The sequence below is a fragment of the Hypomesus nipponensis genome, chromosome 3 (genome assembly GCF_054491055.1).
Source record: "Hypomesus nipponensis isolate SF chromosome 3, ASM5449105v1, whole genome shotgun sequence".
NCBI lineage: Eukaryota > Metazoa > Chordata > Actinopteri > Osmeriformes > Osmeridae > Hypomesus > Hypomesus nipponensis.
The window spans coordinates 2,761,610-2,787,176 of record NC_140363.1 but is presented as its reverse complement, the minus strand read 5'-3'; the positions used below and the strand labels follow the sequence as shown (position 1 = coordinate 2,787,176).

Sequence of the window (25,567 nt, the reverse complement as noted above, 5' to 3'; positions counted from 1 at the left end):
TTCTTAACCCTCCTATTGTGTTCGGGTCAAATTTTACCCATTTTGAAGTTTAGATGCATGAAAAACACCTTAAACTTTTTTTGATCAAAACAAGTTTTCAATAATGCCTCCACGGTGGTCTACTGAATACAATCAAACACAATTTGATCAGTTTTCTTTTTTTTAAATACTTATTTTAAAAAAAGTTACATCTGTGGTGATGTGGGTCAAATTTGACCAGGTAGTAAGTCTGGGTGGTTTAAGCAGGGAAATAAACAGTAAATGTTTCCAAATCATCATAAATAACTAAAAGGTCAACAACACATAAATACTATGAATAAAAACCTTCAATAATAGTATATTAATATTGTGTAAAAGTATTCAAATCATGTTTCATACCACTGAATCACATTGACTTGAATTCAATTGTAACATGCAGCAAATACTATGATACCCACACACACACAACCATCCTACTCTCTCTTTCACTCACATCCTCCACCCACCCACCCACCCACCCCCTCACCCAAACTGTGAAACGCAACTGTGAAGCGGCTGAGATTTGGTTGGACCATTTGGCCAGCCTCCCTCATCTTCAAACCATGGTTGAGCACATTGTCAACCACGGTGGCCTGAATCTCATTAGAGATCACCGTTCTCCTTCTTCTTTCTCCGCCTGCTCCTCCTTCTTCTGCTCCTCTTCCTGTCGTCCTCCTTTACCATCTCCTTCTTGTCCTCCTCTTCCTCTCCCTCTTCCTCCTCCTCACTCTTACCTCTCTTGTTCTCTGGTTGTTGATATGTTCTAAGTTCTCTATTGTTCCCCAAACAAAACAGAGGCTCAAGGCCCTTTTTATGTTTCAGTCCTGATCGCAAATTGCTCAACAGACCTGAGTGTTTAGAGATTATTTGTGTGTTGTAGGTTGATGCTTTGAGACTTTACTTGAGAAGTGTGTGCAACAACTGAACATTGTGTGTAGTGACAACAAAGTGATGTGTCATTGACATCAGTGTGTAAACAAGGACAGTCAGAGTCTAATGCAGATAAGGTAGTGTGAAGTAATGCCAAATTGGGTCGAGCAATTGGTACATGAAGTGAAGGTTGTGAAAATTCTGCCAAAATCTTTTGCTGAGTTTGAAACCAATCCGAAATGGGTAAACTACAGTGGCGATTTTTTTTAAGATTGCAAGGTAACATTTCAAAAAATGTATGGTTAAATATTAACTATTGTGATAACATTTTAAATGTGTTAGAACACGTTCATATCTAAGACGAGTTCGTTCAGAATCAGCTACATTAGCTGATTGGCAGGTCGACTGACTGATTTCCTTATCATACATTCCCGTAGCGCAACAGTGCATTTCCCTGTTGAAGCTCAGCTTCCATGAACTTCAATGGGGCTGATTTGAACTTTTTTTTTCAGTGCTTCGAAACTATACGGCCATTGGATAAATGCTGCGATTGTCTCGCCCTGGAAGCTCAGCGTCTCTGGGTTGAATGGAGGAGTGGTCTGGCCTGGACGCTGGGCTTCCGCGTGATGATTGGAGGGTCTGTCGAAAGACTGCATCTCCTTTTGATAGACAGTGCCTTTGTAGCCTGACGTTGTCATACTCATAATTCTAGTCAGAATATGAGTCTAAAAACTCTCCGTTGGGCTGTAACTACGGGGCGTGTTTCAACCGAACTCGTAAAACAAATGCCTCTTCACTCAATTGGATAGACCTAAAACCAATCAGAGCAACGTATTATGTTGTTTGTTGAAAACGAATTCAACCAAAGGGCTCTTTCGTGACATTGTTGATTACGTTACTGTTGATCATCTGTCCATCATCGTATAAAGCCCGCCCTGGCAATTTCATTGGTCCGCCCAGATCCTGGTTTTATGTAGTTGTTCCCAATAGAGACCCTCCAGACACAACTTCCCGACCAATTTTTTTTGTGGGCGGGGAGAAGTTGGGCTGACAGCCAGGCTAATGATTTTGTACTATAAAACTTGCCCAACCTATTCAAGCTCAGTCCCATCACGGACTTTGCAACTTTAGTTGAAAGACAAACTGCTGCAACCTATTTCTTGGTATTTGCTTGGCTAAATTGCTAGCCAATTTACATCATACATTTCACACAATTGTCCATCACATTCAGTTCAGTTAACCTAATCCCCACGTTTCCTTCCTTCCTTTAATATTGTTTCGTTCGTTCGTTCATTCGCCCATACAGTAGGCTAGGCTAGTGTCGTAGGGGTGAACTAGCCAGTAAACTGAAAATGTATATGATGTAGGCCGAAAATGAGACTTTATTTGAAAGACCAGCAGCCGCCACTTTCTCATGACGCTGTAGTAATTGACTTTAGGCAACTATCGCACTGTGTTAACGTTCAATCACCATGGTAACATGATGACACATTGAAGATGTCAAATGCTTTCCCTGTTTATAAATGACAAGCATTCGACTGATACTCAGATCCGCGAACACATCATATGAGAAGGTAAGACCTCTATCCGAAATTAAACATGTAGGCTAATTTAAAACATTTGCTTACAATGTACTTAGAATATAATTGAAAAACAATAATATCTGTGCTCATAAACACATAATATGAAGGTTAGATTGAGATCAAAATTTAAATATGTAAGCTACTTTAAAAAATAAAATCAACCTAGAATATTTTTGAGGGTGGCCACGCAAGAACCTCGCAACCCTCGGTCAAAAGATGGCCAAATTCATGTTTGCGTCTATTGGGGGATAGCCAGACAATAATTAGGATATTGAAAACATTTTCACAATGTTGCCGTTTTGGTCTAAACATAGCAGATTTACAAACTGGCTCTTTCCAGTTTGGCCTCCAATCCAGACCATTGTTCTACGTCATAATGAATAGAATGTTTAGATGAACGCAGTGACGTCCGATATTTTATCAACACAGCACGCACTTATTTGTATGCATCTTTCATGAAATATCTCATTTTCAATTTATTGTGAATGTAAAAAAGGAACAATGAATCCTGATAAGAAAAAAGACAAGGTAGGTCAACCTTTCAACACTGATTATTAAAACAGTAAACTAATATGGCTGTCCTAATCGTTTGTGGATTGAACTAAATATATAGTTTGATTGTTTCACAGGAGAAGCCTTCTGAAAGAGACCTTGAGGCAGATAAAAAAGCCACAGTGAGTCCAATTGCATCATAAAAACCTATTATTACGATTATTCTTTATTCGCCACACAATTACATATTAACACGTATTATATCAAGTGTTAAGGGTGACAATGCAAGTCACTTAATTGTCTCACTTTTCTCAAAGGCCACTGGGGAAAGCCTTTCCCATGAGCTTGCTGCCGAAGGAGACTTCACGGAGACTTCAAGTCAACCTTCCAAGACGGTGGGCAAACCTCAGAGGAAGACCTACGCCTGTGTCCTGAAAGAGGCAGCAGGGGGCTGGAAGAAGATGGCCAGACGGACCTGTCTGATGACCGAGGAGAAGCATCAAGACGTCCTCAGGTCAGCTGAGGCTGAGAAGCCCACTGCCAGAGAGAGGGATCTGGCCAGGGAGGTTGAGAAGATGAAGGAGGAGAGGATCACCTCTGAGAACACAATACAGAGGCTTCACCAGAAGCTCCTGACGGAAGGGGAAGCTTGTGTTCTAGCAGAAAAACTCTGGCCAGGGCTCGGACCACCCTGCGACGCCGCAGCGCCGCCAAGATGGATGCAGAAAGAACCGCCAGCCTCGCAGCAGCAAACTTGGTGGACCTCCAAAGGGCCTGACAGGATCTGGAGGATGGTTTGACCTCTCACCTCAGAGCCTGGGAGAAGGAGAGGGAGGAGCTGACATCTCAGAGGAACCAGGCGGTCGAAGCCTTGAAGTTGTCCGAGCAGGGCCTCACTGTGGCCACAGCCAAGCTGCTGGAGGTGGGAAACATGGCCCCCAAACCAGCTCAGCTTGGGGGAGAGTTCCAGACGGAGCTCTCTAGCCTCAGAGCTGAAATCTGGGCGGCCCAATCTGCCAGAAAGACGGCTGATGCTAAATGCAACATGACCAGGGCGAATCTCATCACGCTGGAGAGGATCCTTCGGGCAGAAATTGCAGAGAAGGATGGGAAGATCCTCGTCCTGTCCAGTGAAAGGAAGGAGGTCCTCCAATAAACCTAAATACACAAACTGTGTACCCTGTGCGGGACCCAGGCAGGGGCACAGGGCAGGACCCAGGCAGGGGCACAGGGCAGGACCCAGGCAGGGGCACAGGGCAGGACCCAGGCAGGGGCCCAGGGCAGGACCCAGGCAGGGGCACAGGGCAGGACCCAGGCAGGGGCACAGGGCAGGAACGGGGCTGGGGCACAGGGCAGGAACGGGGCTGGGTATCGGCCGCAGGCGGCTGAGACTCCCCGGCAGGAACAGCCCCAGTGGTCTGGGTGCTGGGCGGCGCAACCTTGTTCGTCCGGACACAGGGCGACCAAAGGCAAGCCTGGTCCAAGGAAAGGGTTTGGGGAACTCACCGCTGGGTCCAATTTTGGTCTTAGCATTCTGTCACGACGTGAGGTGGGACCCAAATTCAGGAATTATCAAACAAAAAGGGGTTTATTCTCAAAATGGGAAACGGACAGGGTACAAAAGGTAATGCTAAGACCAATACTGGACACAAAACAGAAAACTAAATACACAGAAACAAACAAGACACGGGTGGACACAATGAAACTAACAAGAACTCAACGAGACACAGGTGAAGACAATGAGACAGGGAAACACTAGGGCAGGGCAAAACCAAAAACAGCTGTGGCCGTGACAAGCTCAGCTTCCATGGACTTTAATGGGGCTGCTTTGGACAGTTTTTTCAGGGCTTCAAAACTATAAGGTCTTTGGATAAATGCTGCGATTATGTCGTTATAATGCATTATAACATGTTCATATCGAAGACGAGTTTGCAAGTGAAAAAATTGCCCTGGTAACCCAATGTGCTAGGACAGCCACTGCTTCCGCGTGATGATTGGAGGATCTGTCGAAAGACTGCATCTCCTTTTTATTAACAGCAATTTTGTACTATAAAACTCGCCAAAGCTATTCAAGCTCCCATCACGGATTTTGCAACTGTAATTGAAAGACTAACTGCTGCAACCTATTTCTTGGCATTTGCTTGGCGAAATTGCTAGCCAATTTTCATCATACATTTCACACAATTATACATCACATTCAGTTTATTTAACCTAATTCCCTTATTTCCTTCAGGTTTAATATTTTTTTCATTAGATCGTTTATTCATTCATACAGTATGCTAGGCTAGTGTCGTAGACCTGTGAACAAGCCAGTGAACTAAAAATGTATATGATGTAGGCCGAAAATGAGCTTCCTCTATTTGAAAGACCAGCAGCCGCCACTGTATAAACACAGGCCACATTTCTACACACTGATGTTAAATTGAAGGCAGTGAGAATTGCATGGGAGTAGATTTAGGGCGGGACGCTAGGTACTTGTCCCCACCAACATTTGAAAATGACAAAATTGTCCCCACCAATATTTTAGCGAATTGTGTTGCTATTTGGATCGATTCCGACGGCCAGGACGCAACAGTACAAGAAACGCCATTATTTGATTGGATGAAAACCAGAAGGGGGAGGGTTATCTGACACGCGACATGCACGGGAAGAAGCACACGCTACTTTGCTTGTTTGCACTGGCAGTCGCAGACAAGCTAGCGGGTGTCGGCGACAACGGTACGGTACATCTAACTTACCAGGTCTGTTTGATAACAATACATACATAAAAGGCCAGAGTAACACATTTTAATATTCCCTTCAGCATGTACATGTTTGCCCCTTTTTGTGCTTTGTAGATCAGATATGCCTTCACCCAAGAAGAAGAAAGGGGACATACGAAGCTTTTTCAAAAGGCAGTGTAAGTCAGGCTAAATAACTAGCCACACTAGCAGTGGTAGTGACCAGGCTTTCAAATGCAGATTCTACTGTGGAAAAAGTATTAACTGGTGATATTATATGTTACCCAGGATATTGTTACAGCTAAACCTAGCTTCTGTAGCTAATCTTTCAACCAAGGTCAGGAGTCTAGCCTAGGACAAATTCACATTTGATGGACTGTCACTGCATTGCTAGACAGGTGCTGGAAAAAACAGTTGGCAATGTAAATAAGTTAACACTGTTGGTTATTCAAATATAGTGAATCATTATTTAATTATTAATGCCCAAATAACACTGTATACAATATGGTAGGAGGGTTAAACTTGCTAGCCATAGGATAGGCTACAAAATGAATAAACCATTTGTATGCAGGAAAGACAGCATGAAAACACTCCAGATGTAGAGCAGGCTGAAGAAACATCATCAGGGTTTCAGGTGAGGTTTATGATAATAAACCTTTTTGTTGTTCAGCATTACAGTCTCATCATCACAGTCTCTTTTTTTTGGATAGTGTATTTTTTTGATTATACAGTTATACTAGCTCTTTAGGGATAGTATACAGAATGGCATCTCAATTTTATCCAAAGTGACTTCCAAGAGAGAGCTTTACAAAAGAGCATAGGTCACTGATCATAACAACGAGCTTGTCCCAAACATTGCAAGCAGCCACAACATGAAGCATACATTGTGAAAAACTAAACAAGTGCCTAAGGGAAGACCCATAAGAGCATGCAGTTATACAAGTTACAAATTCAAACAACATGAACCCCAAAAAGTGAAAGACTGAACCTATAGAAGAACAATCAACAGTAAAATATTTCACAGCGAGTTCAAGAGTTAACTTCATTATAACTAACCTACAAGAGCAACAAGTCTCTCAATAAGAGTCATTGTGATCCTGGAGGAAACCAACATCAGGTCCAATCAAGCATTCTTAAGTGCCGTGTTGTACTCCCTGAACAAGTGCGTCTTGAGCCTTTTCTTGAAGGTGGGGAGACAGTGTCCCTGATGGAGGTGGGAAGCTGGTTCCACCATTGGGGGGCCAGGCAGGAGAAGATCTTGTTTGTCAAGAAAAATGTGTGTCAATAAAGCATTTTGAAGGCGTTGTCATGGAGTGCTTTGAGGGGTTAGTAGGGGACCCTCAGGTCCCAGGTGTTGTGCTCTTCAGCCAAGAGACAGCTGGGTGTCATGACAACCATCCCGCTCATTCCGAGTCTCATGCTGACCTGTGCAGCTGTGTGCCTCAAACACACACACACACACAAAGACACACACAGAGCTTTGTGACTATCAGACTAGAACACATTCCATGTCATGTGATTCCATGGAAAGTTTATCTATTAAGTCAGTTTCATCCCTTGTATACAGGCTTACGCCACTATCATGAGGAAGAAGCAAGACCCCAAGTTTTGGGAGTCATCTTTTATTGAGCTATTCAGCATGCAAGAATGTTGATATGCATGATGCCATGTATCAAGGGTAAGGGTGTTAGGATGATTAAGGATATGTGTGTGTGTGTTTGGATAAGGTCAGATGGGTGGATGGTGGTAAGGATGATGTATGTGCGTGTGTGTGCACAGTAAGGGTCATGGTGGTTTGGGGTGGAGGAAGGTGGAGATGATAGTGGTTTGTAATAGAGGAGGGTAGCGATGATGGTGGTGGAGGGTAGAGATGATGGTGGTTGTGGTGGAGGAGGGTAAAGATGATGGTGGTTTGTGGTGGAGGGTAGAGATGATGGTGGTTGTGGTGGTGGAGGGTAGCGATGATGGTGGTTGTGGTGGAGGAGGGTAGAGATGATGGTGGTTTGTGGTGGAGGGTAGCGATGATGGTGGTTGTGGTGGAGGAGGGTGGAGATGATGGTGGCGGAGGCGAGGGGATTTTCTCCAGAACATCATGCGGCCAAAGCAGCCACCCTTCTTTTTCTTTTTGCCAAAACTTTTCTGAAAAACAAAGTGTCAACACATCTACCCCAGTCCACAAGGGAATATGCAGGGTTTACACTCCAATATGCATTACAGGACATATTAGAAGGCTTGTTTCTATGCACAAAAAATATTAGTGTAGGCCCTGGATACGACTGGACTACCTCGGTTTGGGTCTCCTGTGACTGGCACCTTGTTTCAGCCTGTTCCTGCAGAGCCTCCTCCAGGTCTGCTGCTGATTGCTCAGCCTTTTTCTGTAGAGCCTCCAAGTCTACTGCTGATTGCTCAGCCTGTTTTTGCAGAGCCTCTGCCTTGTCTCTGCAGAAAGTGGCTGACCAATCAGCAGCGGTCTGCTGCTGATTGGTCAGCCACTTTCTGCAGAGACAGCAGCTCCACAGCTCTGTCTGCAGCCTGTTTCTCTCGAGCCTCCATCTCTGCACATTTACCAAACAGCTCCTATCTGATGTGACGGGATTCATCCTGAACTTCGTCCAGGGCCTTCTCCAGATCATGGCAGTGCTTGTCCTTCTCCTTCAAGTTGACTTGCAGTCTGGTCATGACACCGGCCATCTTCATCAGATTGGCTTTAAAAGCCTCCAGGTCCTGTTCCGCCTTCTGCGACACTTGGAGGGCCTCCTTCTTCTCACTGGACAGGACGAGGATCTTCCCATCCTTCTCTGCAATTTCTGCCCGAAGCATCCCCTCCAGCGTGATGAGATTCGCCCTGGTCATGTTGCATTTAGCATCAGCCGTCTTTCTGGCAGATTGGGCCGCCCAGATTTCAGCTCTGAGGCTAGAGAGCTCCGTCTGGAACTCTCCCCCAAGCTGAGCTGGTTTGGGGGCCATGTTTCCCACCTCCAGCAGCTTGGCTGTGGCCACAGTGAGGCCCTGCTCGGACAACTTCAAGGCTTCGACCGCCTGGTTCCTCTGAGATGTCAGCTCCTCCCTCTCCTTCTCCCAGGCTCTGAGGTGAGAGGTCAAACCATCCTCCAGATCCTGTCGGGCCCTTTGGAGGTCCACCAAGTTTGCTGCTGCGAGGCTGGCGGTTCTTTCTGCCTCCATCTTGGCGGCGGCACGGCGTCGCAGGGTGGTCCGAGCCCTGGCCAGAGCTTCTTCTGCTAGAACACGAGTTTTCCCTTCCGTCAGGAGCTTCTGGTGAAGACTCTGTTTTGTGTTCTCAGAGGTGATCCTCTCCTCCTTCATCTTCTCAACCTCCCTGGCCAGATCCCTCTCTCTGGCAGTGGGCTTCTCAGCCTCAGCTGACCTGAGGACGTCTTGATGCTTCTCCTCGGTCATCAGACAGGTCCGTCTGGCCATCTTCTTCCAGCCCCCTGCGGCCTCTTTCAAGACACAGGCGTAGGTCTTCCTCTGAGGTTTGCCCACCGTCTTGGAAGGTTGACTTGAAGTCTCCGTGAAGTCTCCTTTGGCAGCAAGCTCATGGGAAAGGCTTTCCCCAGTGGCCTTTGAGAAAATTTAGACAATTAAGTGACTTGCATTGTCATCCTCAACGCTCAATATAATACGTGTTAATATGTAATTGTGTGGCGAATAAAGAATAATTGCAATAATAGGTTTTTATGATGACAGTTGGACTCACTGTGGCTTTTTTTATCTGCCTCAAGGTCTCTTTTAGAAGGCTTCTTCTGCTGTGAAACAATCAAACTATTTTGAGTTCAATCCACAAATGATTAGGACAGCCATATCAGTTGACTGTTTTAATAATCAGTGTTGAAAGGTTGACCTACCTTGTCTTTTTTCTTATCAGGGTTCATTGTTCCTTTTCTACATTCACAATAAATTGAAAATTAGATATTTCATGAAAGATGCATACAAATAATTGCGCGCTGGGCTACTCTGTTGAGAAAATATCGGACGTCACTGCGTTCATCTAAACATTCTATTCATTATGATGTAGAACAATGGTCTGGATTGGAGGCCAAACTGGAAAGAGACAGTTTGTAAATCTGTTAGGTTTAGACTAAAATGGCAACATTGTGAAAATGTTTTCAATATCCTAATTATTGTCTGGCTATCCCCCCAATAGACGCAAACATGAATTTGGCCATCCTTTGACCGAGGTTTACGAGGTTCTTGCGTGGCCGCGCCCACCCTCAAAAATATTCAGTTGATTTTATTTGTATCTTTTAAAGTAGCTTACATATTTAATTTTGGATCTAAATCTAACCTTCATATGATGTGTTTATGGGCGCAAATGTGATTTTAAATTAGCTTACATGTTTAATTTAGGATTGAGGTCTTACCTTCTCATATGATGTGTTCATGGATCTGAGTATAAGTCGAATGCTTGTCATTTATAAACAGGGAAAGCATTTATGACATCTTTAATGTGTCATCATGTTACCATGGTGATTGAACGTTAACACAGTGCGATAGTTGCCTTAAGTCAATTAGTACAGCGTCAACGTCATGAGCCAGTGGCGGCTGCTGGTCTTTCAGATAGAGGAAGCTCATTTTCGGCCTACATCATATACAATTTCAATTCACTGGCAAGTTCACCCCTACGACACTAGCCTAGACTAAAGTATGAATGAATCAGGCCCGGATGCAGCCTGCTTTGACTGGGGGGGCAGTGAACATTTCTGCTCAACCATTCTGATGATTTAGATGGAAAATCAATATTGATTCAATGTCGTCTTGCTATCTGGGCGTGTATCTTCTACGAAAACAAATAAAGATTAAAACTGAAACAGAAGTATGAAATTCCAGGGTTTAACATTAAACACCAATGCTAAACTTTACTATTTGTCAAAAATCCTCCACAAAAGACCGATATACAATAACTTCGAGAACAGTGGCAATAGATTCGAGGTTGATTTCACTTTTAGCGGTAAACGTGGATGCGGAGCTCTAACCTACGTTGCCCATTATAAACCAGACAATCACTGGGGAATCTTTTTAAAAGATTGGTAAAAAAGAAAAAGCATATTACTGAAAGCACTAACAGACTTTTTCGTAACTTCAACATGTAACCATATTGGCTGAAGTCAGAAGGAGCTTGGGGGGGGGCGGCAGAAATTTGGGGGGGCGCGGCAGAAATCTGGGGGGGCGCAGCCCACCCCAACCCCCCCCTGGATCCGGCCCTGGAATGAATGAATGAACGGTTGATTTAACGAAAAAATATTAAACACAAAGGAAATGTGAGAATTAGGTTAACTGAACTGAATGTGATGTATAATTGTGTGAAATGTATGATAAAAATAGGCTAGCAATTTCGCCAAGCAAATACCAAGAAATAGGTTGTAGCAGTTTGTTTTTCAACTACAGTTGCAAAATCCGTGATGGGACTGAGCTTGAATAGCTTCGGCGAGTTTTATAGTACAAAATCACTGTCAATCAAAAGGAGATGCAGTCTTTCGAAAGACCCTCCAATCATCACGCGGAAGCCCAGCGTCTAGGAAAGCCCACTCCTCCATTCACCCCCAGAGACGCTGAGCGTCCAGGGCGGGACATATTGGCAGCATTTATCCAATGACCATATAGTTTCGAAGCACAAAAAAAAAGTGTTCAAGCAGCCCCATTGAAGTCCATGGAAGCTGAGCTTCAACAGGGAAATGTACTGTGGCGCTACGGAAATGTATGAGAAGGAAATCAGTCAGTCGACCTGCTAATATATAGGTAGCTGATTCTGAACGAACTTGTCTTCGATATGAACAACGCATTCTAAGGCGTTCTAACGCATGATGTTAAAATGTTAACACAATGACAAATATTTGACCATACATTTTTTTTTATGTTCGGGGACTTAAGTCTTAGAGAAATCGCCACTGGTTTTATGTTCATCCTACAAAACCAAACGCCTGTTAATGGATATAACGTGATCTAACAAGACTTGGTAATAATGTAATAAATAAAAGTTTGAGACATGTGTCTAAAATAACTATTCTTTATTGAACACTTGCCTTTGAAAGGGGCTTATTCACAGAACCATATAGGCTACAAGAGGGAAAGTCACTGAGGAACTTCTTTGTCCCACAAAAGCGGTCTGGCTTGATGACACGATCAAAAAAAGAATAATGGGTGTGTTTAACAAAATCTTCTGAAGGCAAGACTAATATTTAAATTTATATTTCCTATTGTGGTTATCAGTTTAAGTATTAATCTTCGTCTTTGCTCCAGATAGACATGTCAACAATTTATACTCGAGCTTAACATAATATAGGCCTAGACCAATTATCACCCTACGTCACACAACTGTCAAGCAGGCTCGCGCATGTCGGTTGCAAAAGAGAACTTCTCCTCGGTCTAGTGTCGACCAGGTCATCATATTAGTGATGGGAAGTTTGGTTCATTTCAAAATCTTTTTGGATACACTGAAATTTTATCTCTGGGTTATTTTGGCGACTGTTGTTGCATCCAACAGCACAACATATGGCAGGCACTTTTTACTTTCTGTGGGTTACTTTCTGTACTTTCTGTTCTATGTTTATGGTGTGACCGGGGCTTAGCTACACTTTCAGACACAAAGATGGCGGCGCTTAAACACAGTGACGTCACTTGGTATCCATGAATTGACGTAAGCAAATAAATGGGGTGCTAGTTTACCTATTTCGGATTGGTTTCAAACTTTCAAAAATCAGGAAAGATTATTCTATGAAAAAGCTAGTAGTATGAGCCAGGTTTGAGAATCGAACACAAAATTATTGGGGGAGATAGTTTTGTAAATGTTGACGGGAGTTAATAGAATAATAACGACCGGAAGAGTCGTTTAGATGTGTAAACCCGTGTCATAGATACGCAGAAGTATGACACTGGTAGGTTGGCGGAGCGGACGCCATGCCGACTACCGAGTCTTCCGCCTCTTTGTTACAATGTCACTCATAATTCCCGCCTCTGAGTTGAAGCCACGCCCCCTACGCAAAATTGGGGCCAAAAGTATGAAACTGGAAAAAAACTGAACAAAAATAAATAAATAGATACTGAAAAAAAAATAAAAAATAATGAAACAAAAAAAAAAAACATTGAAGCCGTAAAAAAAATGTTTGAAATCTGAAAACATGAAATGTTAAACTATGTGAAAATATGAAAGTGAAAAATGAAAATTAATAACTTATTCTAAATAAATCCACAATTTAATCGAAATTGTATTCAACCTGAAAAAAAAATTGGTATACTATTTTTTCTTTGAATACATGGTTTTATTTTTCAAGTTTTCGACCAAAACGTACTAGTATATGGCTGTAAAACTGTAAAATTGGGGTACAGGCCGCGGTTCTATTCCCCAAAATTACGGGAGTCGATTTACAGAAGTGTTCAGTCGAGTCTTGGTCGACCAAATACAATCTTAGTCAGGGACAGCCCTAATGTTTTACTCAGAATGGTTGACTAAATAAAATTAAATGTCAGCATTCTAGAAAGGGAGTGGTAAAATCATCCCTTTTCTGTTGGATCAGTGTTTACAGGAACTGTGGCAATTCGGGCAGAGCCTGAAAGCATATGGGAACCTAATCCAGTGAAAATTAGTTACACAAATAAGTATGTCATATGTGGTAAACTCACATTATGGAACAGGGTTGTTGTTTTGTGGTAACCAAAGAGCCATATCAAGTAAGGGCCAACCTTTGCAGAGAAATTTCTTTGTTTGTGAAAGTGAATCACAAACACACCCATCACAGTCATGTAAACACTTGGCATCATGCAGCTTCCTGGATAAGGACAGTGAGCGACAGACCTGTCTGTATCTTCTTTCAAAATCAAAGATTCAGCTCTCCGGGTTCTTGAGCAACATCCTGATTTTCTTTTTAGTTTTCATGTTCCTCTAGTGTCTCCTCCCAGTCTAAAAAAGGCTCTGAAAGAAAGCTTCACTTTGAAGGGATCTTATGTTAATAAATAGATAAATACATAGAAAAATAAATTGTTACAGACTGTAGGAGTCTACCTAATGCTGCTACTATGTTGTACTGTACATAACAATATTGATAGACTTTGGAGAGACATCCATGTACAGGCCACGTCTGAGTCTAAGTGTACCAGTGTAGCAGTGTAGCCTGCTGACATCACTGGAGACAGGGTGTTTGAACACTAGATTACGATGTATCAGTCGCTGGGAACTGGGTCTCTGCATCAGTCTGCTGACCTACTGGAGAGAGAGGGGGGGAGGGTGGAGGAAGATAGCAAAAGAGGGAGAGAAGGACACAAAATGCATACTTTCCTCACACAACCTCATTGCAGAAATATCTGCATTTACATGCAAATATACACACATTTAGCCACTCCAACAGTCAAACCGTCCCTCCAAGTTTAACCCTGGCAACAACATGAACACAGCATTTACGCGTTCACATTCCACAAACAGATGCCTAACTAAATAGCTCCTACGCATGAACTTTATGGCACTTTATTTAACTTTATTCAACATAACCATTGTTGCACTACCTCCATTCTTATTTATTATTTTGCTCATACTGGTACTATCTGTCCTTGTATTGTTGTTCTGTTTTGTCTTGTTGTTCTATTTGTGATGCAATAGCCTGCATGGAGAATACCAAATCCAATTCCTATTATCTGTATACATGATAAAATAAAGTAAGTTAGTAAGTTTCCGTCTTCCCACAAAAATATTTCCCCACCCCTGGGTGGAGAACTATCAAATATTCCCCACCCCTAGGTGGAGTTGGGACAGGTAGCAGTTGGTCACCAAGGATCCACTGTAAGTCCTCTGTCCTTTTGGGTATTGGTGGGCTCATTACCCTCCAATTGTACTTACTGCACTGCCCTCCCAAGAAAGCCCTGCCACTGGTGACTGGTGCCAAGTAAGCCCTGCCACTGGTGACATGCCAATTCCTGCCACAGCCTGAAGTTACTCACCTTGACACAGGTGCATGTGTTCCTCCAGGGTTTCCCTTTGATCTTCTTAACTTTCCCTAAAGTCAACTTCAAAGTCAACAAGGGGTTGCCGGTAGCTCAACGAATATATGTGTTGTGTAGGATGAGGCCATATCACACCAGCCTGTGTTTATCTATTTACAGGGGGAGTGCACATGAATGGGCATGACTGTAATGGTCCAGAATAGGCCAAATCACTATTTTTCATCTGTAGCTGTAATGTTTTTCACAGAACGTTAAAAAATAACAACAGTCATGTTGTGAAATGTACAGATAAACCGATGTCCACAGTACTATCTTTCCAATTATTTTAATTGACTTTCTTTACAATACAATGTTGTATTGTTTGTGTTAACTTACATGGCAATCAAAAACGATTCTGATTCTGAAAGGGAAAGACAAACTGCAGGCAGTCGTACAGTTTGAGGACCGGACAGGACATGGCTGGGATCTCTAACCCCTCACACATGCTCCCTGTGACTGGTAGTCCTTACACACACTCATAATCACACACACTTAGGCATGCTGTGCGTAGCACACTCTTACATTATGAAAGACACTGCTGTTTCTGGGACAAGAGCACTTTGTTTCTCTCAACGGTTGACTGTTTCTCATCTCTTTAGTCTTTGCTGCAACTGTGCTGTTAGCCATGCTGTGTGTGTGTGTATGTATGTGTGTGTGTGTAAATGTGATCACTTGTCTTTACAGATTAATTCACTGCCGGAGCAGATGTCACAAGAGCAGGTTTTTATATATGTAGCATATGCCATGTTTCAACCTGCTTCCAAACACACAACGCCCCATCTCTCTCTTGCTTTCTCTTTCTCTCTCTTTTATTTTTATTTTTTTTCTCATAATTACTTTCTCCCTCTTATTAATGTCTATGGATAAGAGCGTCTGCTAAATGACTAAAAGTAATGTTGTAAGAGCGTCTTTTTCTCTCCCCACCACTGTTTCTTTCTTTGAAACGTTAAAATGGTATATGATTGTATCAGACAACACTGATTGCATACATACACACATACAGAAACACAAGCACAGACAAAAAAACAAACACAAAAAAACACAGGGGTTGTAGCAACCCCTGGAGTCTAGCCAAGAGGAAGTCCTGGCCAGAACCACAGAGAGCACTTAAACAAACACGCACACAGACATACTCACACACACAGACATACACACACACAGACACACCCACAGACAGACAAGCAGTCCCATGTAATATGCAGGTGAGGTCTTGGATAGGCAAGGATGAGATCAGAGAGGAATCTCCATGATGTATCAGTGTGCCTCCAGGATAACCCATCCTTCTGTATTCCTGGGTCTTCCTGGGAACACAGTCCTCTTCGTCAGTACATTTCCCCTTCAACATAATGTCCCTTTCCTCTGAAAACCTGAGACAGGACTGAGCTTTCCTTGGAAACCTTTTTATTTGCTAAATCTACATCTTTTGTCTCTGAAGCCGGGAAGAACAAGTTTAGGCATTACAACTATGTCCTTGCAGATATCAATCCTATGCTGGGACGGGTACAGACACAAACAAATACAAACTAACTGGTAGAGCAGGTACTTTTTTTTTTGAAGCAAAAAACGTTAATAGTTCATCTTAAGGGTTGCGTGGTGTAGACTAACGTTTGATATGCATGAGAGTAGCTTGCTTATATGTTTGAACCACTATTTCCAATGAGTTTCCACAATTTTCATTTTAGATTTCAATGTAGTCATGGGTGACATGTCCTCCTGAGAGATTTAATTGACTTTCTTTACAATATTCTTTCGTCAATCTGCATCTATCTGTCTGGCCTGCTCCTCCGTACCTCTATGCCTAGACCAGACCAGAAGAAATCTACCACCATCCTCTGGAGATCTCCCAAGAGGCCTGTTATGGAAGATTAAGCACAGCCACAAAAGTATCCATTTCCAGGTGGTCAGTACCCTGCCCCTGAACCACACCTGGCTTGGGAGCCACTTCCACATTGAAAGCTTCAGATAGAGTCACTATGTGCCTGTAGCACTTAAACAAACATGCACACAGACATACTCACACACACAGACATTCACACACACACAGACACACCCACAGACAGACAAGCAGTCCCATGTAATATGCAGGTTACATAACAATGGGAATTGCCTCCCCTGTTCGTGACATGTGAGGTGAGGTCTTGGATAGGCAATGATGAGATCAGACAGGAATCTCCATGATGTATCAGTGTGCCTCCAGGATAACCCACTCTTCTGTATTCCTGGGTCTTCCTGGGAACACAGTCCTCTTCCTCAGTACATTTCCCCTTCAACATAATGTCCCTTTCCTCTGAAAACCTGAGACAGGACTGAGCTTTCCTTGGAAACCTTTTTATTTGCTAAATCTACATCTTTTGTCTCTGAAGCTCGGAAGCCCGGATATCCATTGATCCAAAGTAGTAATCTATGTTTGCAAAATAGCATAACATAAATCGAGTAACCAAACTAAATACAAACCTATAAAAACGTATTCAGAGCTGACTTACTTTCTTCCACATTTCTGAACAGTTGATTGTGTCATGGCAGAGTACACAAAACCTAACAGTCTGACGAACAGGAAACTGGTCAGATGGGTTGTCGTCTGCATGGAAGGGGAAATTGAAAAAACTAAGATGGAAAAATGATGATGATGATGAATAGTGCTATAAAGAAGTAGACAGAGGCATGGATTCAACTGAAAGAATGTTCATGTTCCTGGATTGAGAGGATGACTATCCCATGGGCTGCTAATTCAAGACAATTAAATGTTAAAGTTGTACATTTGTTAATTATTATTTTGAGTTTGAGACTCAAATTTAAGTCTCATTTGAGAGACTACTGTACAGTGCCGTGAAGCAGTCGGTGATTAAGATGTCAGTGAAACACCAAAATACAGATTCCTTGAACTATAGATTGTGCATAATGGCTGTGATAAAATTGGTGGCACACGCACACACAGATTCCTGGAATTATAGATAGGGTACAGTGCCCACGATGATGTCGGTGACACATATAGTTTTCTGGAATTATAGATAGTGCAGTGCCCGTGAAACAGCTGGTGATCTGGGTTCTCATTTATAAAACTGCGTAGGATTCTTACTAAAAGTGTACATACGCCCAAAAGCCTAAAATGGCGTACGCACACAAAAATTCCGATTTATAAAACCGTGCGTACGCACACCTGTACGCAATGTTCCCTTTATAAATCACAGATTACCCACAAATGTGCGTACCTAAATCAGCATTGTACCCTGCCCTGAACACGCCCATTTTTAACCATAAATAGTCAATGCAAAGCACCTCATGAATGCTAATCTAGTATCTCATCATGACCCTGGCATGCGATTGTTCTTTACGGTGAATCATAGCGCATGACAACTTCTCAGACACTGTTAACCTATTGGTGGAGCCCGAAAACTCTGAACAAATTTGGTGGCCGGTAGATCACCAATTTAAAAAAAACTGTGCGAGTGGCGTCAACTGTGCCAGTGATACCGCGAGTCGAGATACAATTTGAAAACAAAAGCGTTGTTATGAACAGTAATCTATTAAAGTCTGGACTGATAACGAAGACGTAGAGTGTAGCGATTGCACGGGAGCTTAACGACTGTATTTCCAGTTTTAGACATATGAGGATATTTCCACAGTATTAAATAAATATATTTAGTTATACACTAGGTGCGTTCGACATGGACTGCGGCTGCATGAAACGACCGGCGAGAGTAGCCGCTTGCATTCGGGGAGGAGTTGAAAACGGCTCTGTGAAGTCGGACATTCCAGCTTCTCTGGAATGAGTCTGGCCAATCATGAAATAGCTGTGTCGTCACTTGAACCCGTGCAGTTGCTCCCTAACGGTGCGTTCACACTGCAGCGGGGCGGGCAGAGCGGGGCGTCGGCTTCCCATTCATTTTCAATAAAACCAGGCGTTGACGCCCGCGTAGGGCATTGTGGGAAGACGAGCGGGGCGGCGAAGCTCGCGTAGGGCATTGTGGGAAGGCGACCTGGGCGGCGAAAGTTGGATTTTCTCAACTTTATGTAAATGAGGAGCGTGAAAACGCCAGCGATGGCCAATCGGGTTGGTTTCTTGTTTCTTGTAACGTAGCAACTGTTGCTCATGGTAAACATTTCTAGGTTTGACAATTTTAAGATGGAAGAGCAACTCATGTATGTGTGTCTTCATACCCAGTATTGTATGATACGTCTATGTTCGATTACAGAGACGTAAACAAAAAAAATTATGCCTGGCGCAGGGTTTCTGAGGTTGTCAACGTCCCTGGTGTGTTGTATTTTGTACTTTAATTCAGTTTCTTCACATTACGTAACTTTCTTCTGTGCTAGCTGCGTAGGCTAGCTAGCTCACCCGGCACACGATTGACATTCGACGCTGAAATGCTGGCTGGCAGCCACTCGCTATCCATACAGTGAATGTGTAGTGGCAAGTCATAATCTAGCGATTGATTTGCTGAGATTTCGAGTAATATAATAAAAGGTTACACATGTCAACGTTTATGTCTGATGCATCTTTTTTTCCAGCTGGAACAGACCCGTTACTGTACATAGAGTGCGGGTGGCATTTAATCTTTCACTCGGCCATAAAAAAAGTGTGGAAAAAGATAACCTATTGAGTGCTGTAGATAAGATCATGTCAGATCCAGAATGCGTATCGGATTTTTGCTTACACACATTAAGCAAAAATCCGATACGCATTCTATATCTGACATGCTCTTATCTACAGCACTCAATAGGTTATCTTTTTCCACACTTTTTTTAGGCCGAGTGAAAGATTAAATTCCAACCGCACTCTATGTAACGGGTCTGTTCCGGCTGGAAAAAAAGATGCATCAGACATAAACGTTGACATGTGTAACCTTTTATTATATTACTCGAAATCTATGCAGCTAGCACAGAAGAAAGTTACGTAATGTGAAAAACAGAATTAAAGTACAAAATACAACACACCAGGGACGCCGACAACCTCAGCAACCCTGCGCCAGGCATAATTTTTTTTGTTTACATCTCTGTAATTGAACATAGACATATCATACAATACTGGGTATGAAGACACACATACGATGAGTTGATCTTCCATCTTGAAATTGTCAAACCTAGAAATGTTAACCATGAAAAACAGTTGCTACGTTACAAGAAACAAGAATCCAACCCGATTGGCCATCGCTGGCGTTTTCACGCTCCTCATTTACATAAAGTTGAGAAAATCCAACTTTCGCCGCCCCGCTCGCCTTCCCACAATGCCCTACGCGAGCGGTGACGCCCCGCTCGCCTTCCCACAATGCCCTACGCGGGCGTCAACGCCTGGTTTCATTGAAAATGAATGGGAAGCCGACGCCCCGCTCTGCCCGCCCCGCTGCAGTGTGAACGCACCGTAACTCTATGGTTGCTCCTGAGAAAATGCGCTCGGCTACACAACCGGCAGTTCTCGAATCGATCTCCCGGTACTTTGATGGCAACGTCACAGTGACGTATCTATCCTCTGCGCCGTCTAAAGTCGGACAAAAAGTTTAACCAGTCTGCAGCCGGCAGCGGCGCCGTATGAAGTCGGGTCATGTCGAACGCACCTACTGCAGTTATCTAAAGGTAGGTGTTAACATGTGACCACATACGTCATACGTTATGCGTGATGTTCAGTATAAATGCAATTAAGCAAATAAAGACTTTCTCTTATTCCGATCTACCATTAACCGATGTGAGATGTGTGAATCATCTCGTCTCGTCTCGTCATCTTCCGCTTGTCCGGGGATCGGGTCGCGGGGGCAACGACCTAAGCAGGGAGGCCCAGGCTTCCCTCTCCCCGGCCACTTCCACCACCTCTTCCTGGGGGACCCCGAGGCGTTCCCAGGCCAGCCGAGTGACATAGTCCCTCCAGCGTGTCCTGGGTCTTCCCCGGGGCCTCTTCCCAGTGGGACGTGCCCGGAACACCTCACCAGGGAGGCGTCCAGGAGGCATCCTAATCAGATGCCCGAGCCACCTCAGCTGGCTCCTCTCGACGCGGAGGAGCAGCGGTTCTACTCTGAGCCCCTCCCGGATGACCGAGCTTCTCACCCTATCTCTAAGGGAGAGCCCGGACACCCTGCGGAGGAAGCTCATTTCGGCCGCTTGTATTCGCGATCTCGTTCTTTCGGTCACTACCCATAGTTCGTGACCATAGGTGAGGGTAGGAACGTAGATCGACTGGTAAATAGAGAGCTTCGCCTTTCGACTCAGCTCCTTCTTCACCACGACGGACCGATGCAGAGCCCGCATCACTGCGGACGCCGCACCGATCCGCCTGTCGACCTCGCGCTCCATTCTTCCCTCACTCGTGAACAAGACCCCGAGATACTTGAACTCCTCCACTTGGTTCAGGATCTCCTCCCCGACCCGGAGATGGCACTCCACCCTTTTCCGGTCGATAACCATGGCCTCAGATTTGGAGGTGCTGATTCGCATCCCAGCCGCTTCACATTCGGTTGCGAACCGCTCCAGTGAGAGCTGAAGGTCACGGCCCGATGAAGCCAACAGGACCACATCATCTGCAAAAAGCAGCGACCCGATCCTGAGGTCACCAAACCGGACCCCCTCAACACCCTGGCTGCGCCTAGAAATCCTGTCCATATAGGTAATGAACAGAATCGGTGACATAGGGCAGCCCTGGCGGAGTCCAACCCTCACCGGAAACAAGTTCGACTTACTACCGGCAATGCGGACCAAACTCTGGCACCGGTCGTACAGGGACCGGACAGCCCCGATCAGGGAATCCGGTACCCCGTACTCTCGGAGCACCCCCCACATGAGCCCCCGAGGGACACGGTCGAACGCCTTTTCCAAATCCACAAAACATGTGTAGACTGGTTGGGCGAACTCCCATGTACCCTCCAGGACTCCGCGGAGGGTATAGAGCTGGTCCACTGTTCCACGGCCAGGACGAAAACCACATTGCTCCTCCTGAATCCGAGGTTCGACAATCCGGCGGACCCTCCTCTCCAGGACCCCTGAATAGACCTTCCCAGGGAGGCTGAGGAGTGTGATCCCCCTAAAGTTGGAGCACACCCTCCGGTCCCCCTTTTTAAAGAGGGGAACCACCACCCCGGTCTGCCAGTCCAGAGGCACTGTCCCCGATGTCCACGCGATGTTGCAGAGTCGTGTCAACCAAGACAGCCCTACAACATCCAGAGCCTTAAGGAACTCCGGGCGGACCTCGTCCACCCCAGGGGCCCTGCCACCGCGGAGCTTTTCAACCACCTCGGCGACCTCGGCCCCAGAGATAGAAGGGCCCCCCCCGATGTCCCCAGACTCTGCCTCCACGTCGGAAAGCGTGTTGGTGGAATTAAGGAGGTCTTCAAAGTATTCCTTCCACCGATCCAGGACGTCCCCCGTCGAAGTCAGCAGCGCACCGTCCCTACCGTATACAGTGTTGACAGAGCACTGCTTCCCCCTCCTGAGTCGCCGGATGGTGGTCCAGAACCTTTTTGAAGCCGTTCGGAAGTCATTCTCCATGGCCTCGCCGAACTCCTCCCATGCCCGGGTTTTTGCCTCCGCGACCGCCAGAGCCGCGTTCCGCTTGGCCTGCCGGTACACATCAGCTGCCTCAGGAGTCCTACCAGCCAATAAAGCCCGATAGGCCTCCTTCTTCAGCTTGACGGCATCCCTCACCTCCGGAGTCCACCACCGGGTCCGAGGGTTACCGCCGCGACATGCACCGACCGCCTTGCGGCCGCAGCTCCGGTCAGCCGCTTCAACAATGGAGGCCCGGAACATGGCCCATTCGGACTCAATGTCCCCGGCCCCCCCCGAGACATGATCGAAGCTCTCCCGGAGGTGGGAGTTGAAGCTCCTTCTGACAGAGGGTTCCGCCAGCCGTTCCCAGCAGACCCTCACATTACGTTTGGGCCTGCCAGGCCTGACCGGCGTCCTCCCCCACCATCGGAGCCAACTCACCACCAGGTGGTGATCAGTTGACAGCTCCGCCCCTCTCCTCACCCGAGTGTCCAAGACATGCGGCCTCAAGTCCGACGACACGACTACGAAGTCGATCATCGAACTGAGACCTCGGGTGTCCTGGTGCCAGGTGCACATATGGACACCCTTATGCTTGAACATGGTGTTCGTTATGGACAAGCCGTGTTTAGCACAGAAGTCCAACAACAGAACACCACTCGGGTTCAGATCGGGGGGGCCGTTCCTCCCAATCACGCCCCTCCAGGTCTCACTGTCATTGCCCACATGAGCATTGAAGTCCCCCAGGAGGACGAGGGAATCCCCGGGAGGAGCGCTTTCCAGCACCCCCTCCAGAGACTCCAAAAAGGGTGGGTACTCTGAGCTGCCGTTTGGTGCATAAGCACAAACGACAGTGAGGACCCGTCCCCCCACCCGAAGGCGGAGGGAGGCTACCCTCTCATCCACCGGGGTGAACCCCAATGTACAGGCACCGAACCGAGGGGAAACAAGTATTCCCACCCCAGCTCGACGCCTCTCACCAAGGGCAACTCCAGAGTGGAAGAGAGTCCAGCCCCTCTCAAGGAGACTGGTTCCGGAGCCCGTGCTGTGCGTCGAGGCGAGGCCGACTATATCTAGCCGGAAACTCTCTACCTCGCGCACCAGCTCAGGCTCCTTTCCCGCCAGCGAGGTGACGTTCCACGTCCCTAAAGCTAGCTTCTGCAGCCGAGGATCGGACCGCCAAGGCCCCCGCCTTCGGCCGCCGCCCGTCTCACACTGCACCCGACCCCCATGACCCCTCCTGCGGATGGTGAGCCCACTGGAAGAGGGTCCCACGTTGTCTCTTCGGGCTGTGCCCGACCGGGCCCCATGGGAAAAGGCCCGGCCACCAGGCGCTCGCCATCGAGCCCCACCCCCGGGCCTGGCTCCAGGGGGGGGCCCCGGTGACCCGCTTCCGGGCAGGGGCAACTGGGAACCATTGTTGTGTTTCTTCATGGTTGGTTTTTTGAGCCACGCTTTGTCTGGTCTTTCACCTGGAACCTGTTTGCCTTGGGAGACCCTACCAGGGGCATAAAGCCCCCGACAACATAGCTTCCAGGATCACTAGGACACGCAAACCCCTCCACCGCGGTAAGGTGGTGACTCACGGAGGGGATGTGTGAATCATTTCCTCCGTAAACGACATAAGTTTATCCCTACATTAGCCTATTGAGAATGGCTGCGCCAACAGGTTATGGGCCCAGGCCACGAGATGTAGGAACTAGGTGGTGTAGATTGTGCTTCGACGGAGATGAGAAAAAGTACGAAATTTGGGAGACAAAGTTTTTGGGACACATGCGCCTTGTGCTAGGGTTGAAGGATACTCTCCTCAACGTGCCTGACTCCGATGGTGAGGATAACGACATCGAGAACGACAGAAAGAAAAATGAAGAGGTAGGCTATATGCAGAAATGATACAGTTCTTGGACGATAAAAGCCTGTCGCTAATAATGAGAGATGCTAACGACAACGGAAGAAAAGCTCTCAAGATACTGAGGGACTATTACGCATGTAAAGGCAAACCAAGAATTATTAGCCTGTACACAGAGTTAACGTATTTGCAAAAGAGTACAGATGAAAGCGTCACAGACTATATCATTAGGGCTGAAGCAACGGTCAGCACTTCGAAATGCTGTAGAGCGACTGAGTGATGGACTATTGATTGCCATGATTTTGAAAGGTTTACCGGAATCATTCAAACCGTTCGTCATTCACGTTACACAAGCAGACGAGAATCTGAGTTTTGCCGAATTTAAAACCAAATTGAGAAGTTTTTAGGACACAGGGAAATATCGTGCTAGCTCGAAAGATAAAGCGATGAGGGCGAGTACTACCGTTAGGGGGAGAGAGATCGCTGCAGGCCCCGACATTGTCTGTTACAATTGCGGAGTGAAGGGACACAAAGCTAGGGCATGTCCGAACGAACGACAGAGAGAGCAATGGTGTGGATACTGCAAGAGTTCGACACACACAGATGCACTTTGCAGACGGAAAAGAAATGACAGGGTCAAACAAGCTGCTGAAGACGAACAGGGTAAAGAACATGAATATGCCTTCAAGATGAGCGACTCCCAGGAAAGTGGATGGAACCGCAGAGAGCTGATGGTCGACGGGTATCGGGAAGTTTAAAGGGGCAATTGACTGGGTTTTTTGGTATTTCACACTGTTCCTTAAGGTCTCCGAATAGGGTATGTAACATTGGTTGGGTTGAAAATGGCCCGGGTGCTGTTCTATGCCCCCTGACAGATCCTCTGAAATGTTCCCGGGAAAAAACACTAGCTTTTCTCGTTTTATGGTATGCTCATTAATATTTAGATAAGCTGCGCTTGGTTGATTTTCAACGAGTGAAGCTGGGGAGCAAAAACGCAACACGGCCAACAGCAGCACTCGCTGAAAATTGGAGACTTGAAATTAAAACTCGCAAATAAATCTATTGTGTCTACACAACACTGTTTTCAACAGATTGACTATATATCATTTGAAATGATAACATTACTTGTTTCCACTTCTGTTGTTGAAGCAAACTGGATTGACTTAGGTGGGTAGAAAGTTAGGCTACAGCTTAGCAACCAAACCATATTGTGATTCTACTCGGCTTCAGTTAGCTAGATAGCTCTAGATATCTTGCAGAAAAATAACATGACAAAGATCTGGACAAACATGCATCGTGAATTGTAGATTTACATGACTCAGGTTATTTATTTGAATGAAACACAGTCAGGAACATGAATCAACGTTAGCCCCATTGCCAATAAACTAGACTAAATGATCACACATTCAACCTATGCTCTTGCTTTAGCAAGCTAAATTTGTTTACATGTCTACAGTCTAGGTGTTACTACTAGTAACAGTTACTAGCAATGCTAACGTATCCTGTATCTAGCACCTGCCTTTCTCCAGTTCTTTCAAATAGATTATCTATACAGGCGTTAGCAATAAGCCAGACTG

General features: G+C 45.4%; 1 protein-coding gene across 1 annotated transcript; it reads right to left on the bottom strand.

Annotated features, from left to right (window-relative positions):
• Positions 1-7,762: 7,762 nt before the first annotated feature.
• Positions 7,763-9,446, bottom strand: LOC146299144 (uncharacterized). Its single transcript, XM_084684429.1, has 2 exons — positions 9,402-9,446; positions 7,763-9,265 (listed from the first exon to the last, which is right to left on the bottom strand). The coding sequence occupies exon 2, from the start codon at positions 9,119-9,121 to the stop codon at positions 8,261-8,263; it is 861 nt and encodes a 286-aa protein (XP_084540555.1). The 5' UTR covers positions 9,122-9,265; positions 9,402-9,446; the 3' UTR covers positions 7,763-8,260.
• Between the last annotated feature and the right edge of the window lie 16,121 nt (positions 9,447-25,567).

Bases quoted from the DNA above. Each gene is read 5' to 3' on its own strand.
- LOC146299144 (XM_084684429.1), bottom strand. From the start codon at position 9,121: ATGGCCAGACGGACCTGTCTGATGACCGAGGAGAAGCATCAAGACGTC.